The 11473-nt window shown below is 42.4% G+C and overlaps 1 protein-coding gene across 1 annotated transcript; it reads left to right on the top strand.

The window, feature by feature from the left end:
* The first annotated feature begins 7074 nt into the window (after positions 1 to 7074).
* On the top strand, positions 7075 to 9719 carry ARL14EPL (ADP ribosylation factor like GTPase 14 effector protein like). The gene is made up of 3 exons (XM_054398202.1): positions 7075 to 7185; positions 9004 to 9143; positions 9497 to 9719. The coding sequence occupies exons 1-3, from the start codon at positions 7075 to 7077 to the stop codon at positions 9717 to 9719; spliced, it is 474 nt and encodes a 157-aa protein (XP_054254177.1).
* Positions 9720 to 11473: the final 1754 nt, after the last annotated feature.

Raw genomic sequence — 11473 nt, 5'->3', positions numbered from 1 at the left:
TTGGTCTTGAAAGTGTTTGGAGGGAAAGAAAATAGTATGGTAAATAATAAATTTACTTGCCTTCACATCAAGTTGTGAAATACCTCAGAGAGTGGATGGATACAGCTGATGGAGATAAAAAGACATGTTGATAAAAACACACATTGGACTATTTGTCTAAGCACAGCTTAGGAAGAATTTATAAGACTTGACAATTTTAGATATTTATTAGGATTTAGCTGTGTTCTAGGGAAGAGTAATGATAGCTGTAAGCGATTGCAGCACACTGGAAATTAGCATCTGGAAGTATCAGGAGGAGCTCGAGTTGTCTCCACTAGTGCAGCTGAACAATGAGGTTGCATTGCCACTTCAGCTATTTGGGACCATATTTATTTGATGACTTCTGGTTATTAGAAATGGTGAACAGAATCCAGAATGTTTTGTCTAAAGTGTTAGAATATTCCTTTACTACATATATATCCTAAAAAAATGTTTTAAAAATATTGTAAAATGCAGTAGCTATTGCAAGTTTCTTGTTTACTTGCCATTAAGAATAAAAGACTCAAAGAAATACATTTTCTCTGTGAACGTGCCATAACTGCAAGTAATAAATTAGGACTCTCATCCCAGTTTATATAATTTGTTTGCATTCTTTGTGCTGTGTACTATTAAAAACCCATAATTAATGAGACAAAAAGTATGAAGACCTTTAAGACAGTTACCTGCACTGCCTTCAACCTGCTTCTCTGGGGAGCACTATTTTGATTATTTGTCTTCTGTTTCAGTTGCTCTGGGACTGGTGTCATAATTCCACTATCAGAGTAATTGTGCAGCAGTAACCTAAGCTGTGCCAGCCCCTCTCCTTTGGTGACTACAATTTGAAATTCTGAGGAAGCTCCTTTCTCTCTTGCTACACGCTTTACAACTGGAGATTTCCAGAAGGTAAGTCTGGCAGATCTTTTCTGCCTATTGCATGATAAACAGAAGATGAACATGATTTTATAATCATCTCTTGGATTTCAGCTAAGGGATGTGTCACTTCAAGACATGGCAGAAATACTCTGGATTTGGGAGAAAAATATTTGTAAGAATATGTTTTACATTACTGAGAGAAAGTGGGATTTGCTCCTCCACATTCCTGTCACAGAATGGGCCATTGCTCTCTCACCGTGTTTACCTGTTTTCTGGGGAACTGAACCATCTTCTGGTCTGTGTTTGTCAGTCAGCTTCAAGGCCACTTTCTGAATGACTGTGAGAGAAAGCATGGCCTGGTTGTAAGTGGCCTTCCCATATCTTTAGAGCTCAGTTCATATTTTATCCTGACTGCTGGTGCCTGAGCCTACAGACATCTCCACAGGACTGGGCTGTGGGTAAAATAGGACTATTGCAATGGGGTAGTCTCATCCATGTTGGGCACAGGGGAATTAAAGTCACAGGGAGAGCATCTTGGCTTGTCCTGGTGAAGGTGATGGATATGCTTACAGATCTAAGCCAGAAACTCTCCTATGGCTTGAACAAATACAACATGAAAACAATGTGCATTCACTCTGGCAAGCCCTGCAGAGATACGAGCTTTAGGGATCAAACAGCCTGAAGTATCTTGAATGCTAGTCACCACCTTTCACACCAGCTAGAGCATTTAGCAGTGCAATCTGCAAGGACTAGAAATAGGAGCATTAAATTCTTGAAAGACCAGTTACAGGAAAGTATTTCTCTTATGAAAATCATAAACAAATGCAGTTCCTTCTAATCCAAACATCTTCTGAAAGTGTTCTCTGAGTAGAAACATCTGTTTCTTGGATAAGACCTAGCCTCTTAAAACAGCATAAAGCCACTGCCTTTCTTCCTCCCTTAGTCTGCTTTCTGCTTTGTCAGCTATGCTGAGGGTCTGTGCTGAAGCTGCCAGCTCTTGGTCATGAGATATGGCCACAGTAGGATGTTGAGATTTGGATGACCACCTCCTGGAAGTACTTACTGTATTCAGAAGGTGTGGGAGAACAGTTGGTTTTGGTGGAGGAACGGTGTGGTTACCATTGTCCTCAGAGTTGAAATTTTTGTGGAAGAGACTGGTGCTCGATGCATTACCTCAGTAGAAGAAAAAAGTCTCATTTCAGGGCCAGGGATACTTTCCTTTGGATAGCTAGGTTCTGCAGACTTGAGAGTGGATGTCTGAGTCCCACAGTCTCACTTGTTCCCCTATGCCCATGTGCCCTTCAGAACATGCTATGGGAGCTAATTAGTTCTGTGAGTCTCACCAGTTTCTGAATCTTGCACAATTTCTTCATCACACTTTGCCTCACATTTTAATATCTCTCCTGGAGATAAAAATGTAACAATTTGTCTTTACAAATATATATGGAGGCAGAAAAGTACTATATTTCCTCGGGCATTTGAAACCAATATTTGGAAAAAGATCATTATTACTTTTCTGCCAGTATTTAGAAAGTGACTTCTGATTTGGAGTGTTTGGCTTCAGTTAACTGCTAGGACCTAGTTTCCAAAGGACATGAATGTTTACACCTCCAGAGGATATGTAAGAATTCTTCATACTTATACACTTACACACATATACACTGGTAGCTGATAATAGTTGTTATGCTCCTGAAGCCTGCACACTGTAATAAAACAGGCGCAGATGATGGTCACAAGTCAAGGAGAGGGACTTTTCATAAGGGTGTCTAGCAACAGGACAAGGGAGGAGGATGTGAAGCTGAGGGAGAGTAGGTTTATACTGGATATTAGGGAGGAGTTCTTCAGTACAAGAGTGATGAGACTCTGCAATAGGTTGCCCAGGGAGGTTGTGGATGCCTCCTTCTTGGGGATGCTCAAAGCCAGGTTGGATGAGACCTTGAGCTGCTGAGTTTAGTTGAGAGGTGTCCCTGCCCATGGTGGGGAGGCTGGAGTAGATGATCTCTAAGGTCTCTTCCAATCTAAGCCATTCTATGATTCTATGAAGCAAACCTCTATTAGGACTCCAATTTGAGTGCAAATGAAGAGCAATAGTCACTTTTTCCAGAGCAGTGGCTTTCATTCTTGTTTTATTTGTGTGTCCCTAGCAAATATCCAGTAGGAAAGTAGGCGCACCCACAGAAAATATTAATTGCCTAGTAATAGGTTTCCTTTTCTAATCCTAAAAATGTGCTCAAATCCCAGGATTAAAACTGTTGCTGTAGAGCATCCTGTTATGAACAGTGTCACAATCTCAGTCATTCTTCAGGTGACTGAAGGGAAAGGAAAACCCTAAACAAAACAGTCTGACAGCTGTTCTTTTCACCTCTGAAAAGTGTTGCCTCCAGTTACTGTAAGGTCTCTTCCTTATAATTTTTGCCCCCACTTTGACTGTTGTCCTGCAAAGCTGCAACAGAGGGAGCCAAAAGCCTGGACTCCTCTCCTGCTTCTCTCAGAGAGGTAACTCTGGGACAGAGTTTGGCCAACAATCCCAAAGTGTAGGGCAACCTGGCAGAGACCACTGCACTACTTTTCAGAGGCAATGGGAGAGACTGGGCAGCAACTGGTGAAGGATTAGAGGAACTCCAAAAAAGTTTAAATATTTGCAGTTGTGTTTGGGGATATAGTCTGAGGCACTGGAACTGCATATGTTGCATAAAAAGTTTTAACCAAGTAGCTTCACAAGATGGGTAAGAAGTAAGTAATATCCAGCCTGAATAGTTGCCACTACCATTTGTGTGTGACAGTGAAGAGATGATTGATGGCATTGTAGGGGCTCTGAGAGAACTGGGTACTATGGCTTTTGTAGCACAGACCCACAGAACCCCTAGTGCTCCCTGATGCTTTGTTAGCAGGATAAGTGGTGCACTTTTTTGCCCTATTAAACCTGGAATTTACAAACGCTCTTCTGGAGTTGTGCAAAAAAGAGCCTCAGCTAAGGACAACAGTGCCACCTACTGGTGATCGAAATGGCTGCTACTGCTGCTCTCATTTCCGCAGCACATCGCCAATTATTTTTAATGTTCTGGTAGAATTCCTCTTCTTGCCTTTACACTAAAAGTGACAATGGGGTATCAGTAACAGATTCAGGGGTAACCATTTGCTTTTTTCATTTCTGTGTTATTTAAACTGGGATAAATGCCTAGCTTACTGTGGGCCAAGAAGTTGATTCAGTACCTAGGGTACCAAGGTATTTTGCACTCAGCAAATGTTTGCATTAAATGAATATCTGTGAAGCTGGTCTGCCAACGAGCTGAAGATGGCGCTCTTATGAAGATAAAAAGGCCCTGTTTTGGCTAAAACTGATAAAGCAAGGGTAAAATAACATAAACACCCAATTTCAAAACAGATTTTGAAGGCCAGGGTGCCTGAACAAAGACCTTTGCCTGATTAATTGCAGTTTTAATATTAAAGCTGACACCCCTCAGTATGTTAATGAGCAAAACTGAGTACATGCCAAACATGTATGTCTATGTCACTCAACTCTTCTCCCATACCATGCTAAATGTCCCCTAGAAGGCAGAGACAGCCTGAGCTAGGGTATAAAACTCATGACAGGAACATCTTTCTGAAGGGCAAGCAGCAGCTGCAACAGGTGTGTGCAGAGGCACCCATGCCAGCACAATCAAGAATGGTCAATGGGCTGTGCTCCTTTTCCTTCACCCAAGACTGGGACACACTTTTTGGTAAGAATTGCAATCTCAAGCACAAATATAAGCTGGGCCAGGAGTGGTTTTAGAGCAGTCTTGAGAAGGACTTGGGGGTGTCAGCTGACAGAACACTCAACATGAGTGCCAGCTTGCAATCCAGAAGGCCAGCTGTATCCCGGGCTGCATCAAAAGAAAGCATCAAGTATTGAAAGCATCAGTGGCTTTTCAGAGGGAGAGCTGGAAGAGACTAGGGACATCATTGGTCTCTCAGAAGGAGAAACTAGATGAGTAAGACTGGGTTCTGAGAGAGAGAGAAAAGTGAGAGAAGCTGGAGACATCAGTGTCTTTTGAGAGAAGGAGCTGTGAGACACCAGTTACAGTGTTGGTTTCTGCAAAGGAGAAATTAGAAGCACTGTTGGCTTCTGAAGGAGAGAGACAGGGAAAGTTAGAGACATCACTGGTTTTCAGAAAGGAGAAAATGGAAACTCAGTGCTGAAACCCAAGCCCTAAATAGGGCAATCAGGGAACTTAAAGGACTATTGGCCTGTAGTGAAGGCACCACATGCCCGGAATTATGCCCCCAGATGCTAGCAAACTTGTCCCAACATGTTTTGGTAAGTCCCCCCTTCCACCCTGCCTTCAGGAGAGGAGGACAAAGGCCCAGACACCAACCTGTCTGCATCCATTGCATGTAGTGCCCATGCTCTTTCCATCTAAGGGAAACCCTTTCTATAGGTCGAAGCAGGTTGTTGACAAGTGTGCCGATTGGCCAGATCCATCCTCGAGAAATCTATAAGTACTACACCATTTGTTTACTGCCTTGCTCTCTTCTTTTGCTTTCTCTCACTTTGGCCAAGCTACGGAAGCTTGCAACCCCTAAGTCTTCTCACACCCACATGCTAGCATACTAGAAGCCTCTGCAATACGGAAAGAAGCCAGCTCACTGAGCTGCTTGAGGAACCAGCAAAGGAGATCCCTTCGCTGATGCAGAAAGCCGGTGTTGTAAGCCCAGTCTAGAAGACTGCGGAAAGCCCCAGGGTAAGCTTTAGCCCAGAAGGGGAGGGACTAAGCCCGAGCCAGGCAGTCGAGATCTGCTGCAGCCATAAGCAGCCATAAGCAGAAATGCATCTTGCAGGACCCCGCCGTTTGCAGGAGAGATAAAAGGAGCCGTAGGCGCTCCACAGCCCTGTGCCATCAGCGTAATGTAACCCGGGATTTTCCCGAGAGAAAGAGAGAGTTAAGTCAAGCCCAAGATTGCATTGTAACCTTAATGGGAGCAGTTGCCGAGATTCGACAGAATCAGCTCACTTCGAGCCGAGCCGAGGGGGAAACACCGCTTCACCACACCCTGACCCCGACCCCGCCTACCGGGAACCGTCACCTGACCTGGCCCTGTTGCGGGAGACCACTTGTCGGACCGACACTGCCGGGCCCACCATCGGTTCAGGGAGCCGCTCCAACCCCGCTAAGGGAAACCACCGATCGGCGGAAAGCCTCACCCCTCTGCAGCTGCAGGAGGAGAAAGAAAGCCTTGATCCCACCTGCGGAGGCGGGAGGAGAAAGAAAGTCGCTGCCCGGATGAGAGCCAGTCCCGGGCAGACAGGCAACCAGCAACAAGCTGGCAGCAGCGAGCAGCCAGTGTAACCCAGCAACTTGCCTCGCTACAAAGAAAGAAAGACTGTATCTTTCCATGTGTGCAACATTCAGTAACATTCTATTCAAAGTGCCCCGTGATATTTCCAGCTTAACTTGCCTCGTGATAACATTATAAATATCTCTGTTTATAGTTGCAAGCCACCAAACGTCTTGTCGAGTCTCCATCTAGTGGACAAGCGGCAGAACTGCAGCCTTTCATTCCCTTAATTAGAAATCGATTCTGTAATTATAATTGGGTATAATTGTATATACTGAACCATTTATGGACTATATTTTTACAACCGTGAATTCGAATAAATATATATGGTGATTAGTCAGTTATTCATAATTTTAATAATAATAATTTTCATAATTCATACTTCAAAATTCATAATTCATAACCATCATCTTCCATCGCTAATCACCCTCCCTCACACGACGTGGCCTCGGCCGAAAAGCAGGAAAGGAAATTACAGGACAAATTAAATCTTTACAGGACCTAATACCATCCTCAATTTCAGTTAAACAAATCCACACTGTGTGGATCCAGAGACATGCAATGGAGACAGCTGGGGCAGTGAGTATTGCATACATGTTGCTGTTAAAAATAAAGATTTTTCCAAGGTTTGCTAAAGAAATTATAGAGTAGCTTTGGTGATAAAGCTTTTGTTTATTTTAGTTAGTTTATTTTCATATAGTTTTAAAATTGAGGGTGATACTGAGCCACATTTTGTTCTGTATTTGTTGTGGTTAAGAGTACATAAAAACCTGGACATCACTTGCTTACCCTAAATCCTTCACTTAAATGCCTGTAGGTCTCACATCTAACACTTATATATCTGTGTTTCATAAAGGTGGTAAAATGAGTGTTCCTGCAGAAGAAAACTGCAAGAAAAGCAAATCTGCCCAGGAAACATCTGCAGAAGAAAATGTCTCTCCTGCCAAGGACTGCTCAGTGAGAAAAAAACAATTGGTATGACTTCTCCAGCACCAGTTTACTATCAAAATACTTACCATTGCCTTCAATTTCTTCTATAATAATATATTCTTCTATAAATACAAAAATAAAAAAGCTAGAGTTAATAGGGAAATATCAATAATAGTAACAGTGATATAAGTCAAGTTTGTGGTGCAGTGATTTAGAGGGCTAAGACCACTTCCCAGCTCAAACAAAATTCAAAGTAGGTGTTATAGGTTTAAGATTAATATCTTAACTGTAAATACATTTTTCCAGAGAACTTGAGAGAGTCCTGGGGACGGACAGTCCCCAAGGGGCTGAACAGAACATAAGAGATATGTTTATCCCATATCATTGGTCTGCAGAATTGCTATATAGTCTGAAGCACAGCTTGGTTTTGCTCTCTTTCTTGCTTCTTTCCCCTTGCCTCTGCTTCTGACCTTGCTTGCTTGGCCTGCTCTTTTCTGTTAGTGTTATGGTAAGAAACAGTGGTGGGGATGAGAGAGAGAGAACTTGTTAGCTGATAATATCCCTCCGGGTTTTGTCCAGAGAGGTGTGCAGAGGGGTCTGTGCAGGGGGGTAGCTCGGCTATTGTCTAGTTGTATATGTATATGTGTATTTCTATATGTTTATTACCTTTTATGTTTAGCCTACTTTTGTAAACAATAATTTCATTTAAATTCTAAATTCTGAATGGTGTGGTAATTTACTCCTTGGGGTAAATTCCAGATTGTTACATGGTGCAAAAGCAAACCTACACAGTAGGAAAAAAAAAGGAATGTATTCTTGGAGGGAGGATTATGTCCATAGGTTATTATTTTTTCCAACTCAGAACTGCATTAGTTTGTGATCCTGGACAATGATGCTGCTGAAGTGTAATTTTTTTTCCCAATGAAAATCTACCCCAGACTCGAAAGCAGAAGTGTTTGAATAACACAGGTGCATGTGATTGCCCTATAGGTTTTTAGGAGGATGAAACTGAAGATGCACAGCATCAACCTCTTTTTAGATAAGTGCACAAATATTTCTAAGAAAATCAACTTTATTCCAGCCAAAACCATGACAGCTTTGTGTAATTAATGCCAAATATATGTTCGTTGTCCACATTCATTGCCCAAAGACAAACTGTTTGACAAAATGCCCATGTTTGCTTACACTGACTTTAGACATGACTGTCAGCATGGGCTATGTGGAATGGCAATATTCAGAGACAATGTTTTAGCCTTCAAAACTATTAAGTAGTTTTAGCTAATTGCAAACATGAATTCCATGAAATGGGCAGGAAAATGCTCCCTCCTATTTCTCAAAAACAGCTCAATCTAGCTTATTTACTTTTGTATGTGTTATTTTTCATACTCATCACTAGTACAAATGATTCTTTCCTGTACTAGCTGCTCTTCTAGACTTTCATATTGCCCCCAGATTCTTTGGAAGAGGATGGGTTCTAGGCATCTGAGTGAACAGTGATGATAAGGGTGAAACCAGTTGAGACACTTACAATCACAGTACTTGTTTTTACATTATGGATAAAGTTGAAGAAAAAATATACACGATTCAGTCTCCTACAAGACAACTTCCAAACTCCATAATGCTGTACCAGACCCATGTATTCTGGACCATGGTTGTGACCTCTCCTGTCAGGATTACAGTTCCGGTCAAAGAAAATGGCATCTTAATTTAGGTCAGGTTTTGCCTCATTTTCCTACATACATAGTTTTCAGTTATCAAGACTATGCATTTTAATATAATTTGAAAGCCTGTGAGGACATCTGACAGCTAATAATTATTTGTTCCAATTGTACTAATTATAAACTTTCTATTGTTTATTTACAGCAACAACTTGAGAAACAATTAAAAAGCTTAGCCTTTCAAAATCCAGGACCTCAGGTAGCTGACTTCAATCCTGAAGCTAGAGAGCAGAAAAAGAAAGCTTGCATGTCACAGATAAAGCAAGAATTTTTTAATAAGCCCAAGTAAGATGTTCCAATTTATTACATCTTTTAAATGGCTGTTTAATGAATATAAATGAAATTAATAAAAGCATTAATATTTTGGAGAAATATTTCTTACTAGACCTGAAGGCTGTACTGGAAAACTAGCTTTTTCTGTGAGACTGAAGAGAATTTTGATTTACTTCTTTAGCACACTTTCATTTTTAATAATAATGGCTGTTGCAATTAGGATATAGTGCTGATGTTTCAATACACTGTGAGGTTGTTAAAGAGGAAATATTTGTTCCTGGATAGACGTTTTCCACATTTGTTTGGCTTACTCTTTGAACATGTTGAAGCATTCTTTAAGAATAATTTTTTCTTCTCTTTCACAGAATTACAAAGAAGTATGACCAACATGGCAGGCTGCTTTGTAATAACATGGATTTGTGTGATTGCCTGGAAAAGAACTGCCTGGGTTGCTTCTATCCTTGCCCCAAATGCAATTCAAACAAGTGTGGGACAGAATGTCGCTGCAATAGGAAATGGGTTTATTCTTCAATTGAGACTGAAGGGGCGAATGTGATCAGAGAGTTTCCATTTTCTCTCTCTGACTGATTTTTTTTTTTTCTGATATCTTTTATGCCTAAGTTCTTCTTTATTCACATTTTATTATGCATTGTAGCTAGTGGAGAGCCTGGGAGTGATGCTTGTGCTTGTTTATTGCTACCTGCCTAGGACACTTCAGACTGCCTCATTAAAAAGTATGTATTTCATTCTTCCTCATCTTGCAAGCTTTACTGGGGCACTAGTCAATCCTATTTGGAACTGAAGGTGTCCAGACTGCTATGGGAAGAAATTTTCTTACCTGGGAAGGTCAGCCACTGTTTCCCATAACATCCTTTTGAGTAAGCTCAGGAATTGTGGCATAGAAGAGCAGACAGTGAGATGGATTAGGAACTGGTTACACAATAGACTCCAAAGAGTCCTGCTCAGTGGTGTCAAGTCCAGATGGAGAGCTGTAACTAATGGAGTTCCCCAGGGATCAGTGCTGGGTCCGGTCCTGTTCATCAGTGACACTGACGAGGGAACAGAGTGTCTGCTCAGGAAGTTTGCTGACAATACCAAACTGGGAGGCTTGGCTGATATACCTGAAGGCTGTGCAGCCATTAAGCGAGACCTGGACAGACTGGAGATTTGGGCACAGAGGAACCTAATGAGGTTCAATGAGGACAAGTGCAGAGTCCTGCATCTGGGAAGGAATAATAAACTGCACAAGTACAGCTTAGGAGGCAACCTGCTAGCGAGCAGCGCTGTGGAGAAGCACCTGGGTGTCCTAGTGGACAAGAAGTAATCCATGGGACCACAATATGCCCTTGTGGCCAAGAAGGCCTATGGGATCCTGGGGTGCATTAAGAGGAATGTGTCCAGAAGATCGAGGGAGGTTGTCCTCCCCCTCTAGTCTGCCCTGGTGAGGCCACATCTGGAATATTGCATCCAGTTTTGGGGTTTCCAGTTCAAGAGGGTCAGGGATCCACTCGAGAGTCCAATGGAAGGCTACTAGGATGATTGAGGGACTGGAGCACTGCCCTAGAGCTGAGGCTGAGAGACCTGGGGCTGTTTAGTCTGGCGAGGAGAAGACTGAGAGGGGATTTAATAAACATCTATAAGTGTCTGATGGCTGGGTGTCAAGAGGGAGGGGACAGGGTCTTCTCCATTGCACCTTGTGACAGGACAAGGGGTAATGGATATAAACTACAGCACAGGAGGTTCCACCTCAACATGAGGAGGAACTTCTTCATTGTGAGGGTCACAGAGCACTGGAACAGGCTCCCCAGAGAGGTTGTGGAGTCTCCTTCTCTAGGGACTTTCAAGATGCTTCTGGATGTGTTCCTATGCAACCTGTGCTAGATTCTATGGTCTTGCTCTGGCAGGGGGGTTGGACTCGATGGTCTCTGGAGGTCCCTTCTAACCCTTAACATTCTGTGATTCTATGATTCTATGTTTTGTACAGATGAGGCAGGAATCATCTGAGAACAAGCCTGACCTTAAATGTCTCCAGAGGTGGTACCTCCACCAGCTCCCTGGGCAACCTGTTCCACTCTTCCACCACAGCAAAGAGCTTCAACTTAATGATCAGTCTAGTTTAAAGCCTTTGCCCCTTGTCCTATTGCTGAACAGTCCACCCATTGAATCCATATCTCTCCAACGTTGTGGGGGACTGTGTTAAAAGCTTTGCAGAAGTCCAGTTAAATGAAGTTCAGCTTATTTATAACAACACCCATTGCCCTTTTCTTGTCCACTGATGCAGTTGTGGTCCTTCCATTCAGGAGGTGTGAGGAGAAAGGTTGCCAGTGAAGACCAAAACAAAA

The sequence above is a fragment of the Indicator indicator genome, chromosome Z (genome assembly GCF_027791375.1).
Source record: "Indicator indicator isolate 239-I01 chromosome Z, UM_Iind_1.1, whole genome shotgun sequence".
Taxonomy (NCBI): Eukaryota; Metazoa; Chordata; class Aves; order Piciformes; family Indicatoridae; genus Indicator; species Indicator indicator.
The sequence above is the reverse complement of the archived record's forward strand: the minus strand, read 5'-3'. Positions and strand labels throughout refer to the sequence as shown.

Bases quoted from the DNA above. Each gene is read 5' to 3' on its own strand.
- ARL14EPL (XM_054398202.1), top strand. From the start codon at position 7,075: ATGAGTGTTCCTGCAGAAGAAAACTGCAAGAAAAGCAAATCTGCCCAG. The intron at 7,186-9,003 runs GTATGACTTCTC...GTTTATTTACAG, and splicing joins CAGTGAGAAAAAAACAATTG to CAACAACTTGAGAAACAATT. The intron at 9,144-9,496 runs GTAAGATGTTCC...TCTCTTTCACAG, and splicing joins GAATTTTTTAATAAGCCCAA to AATTACAAAGAAGTATGACC.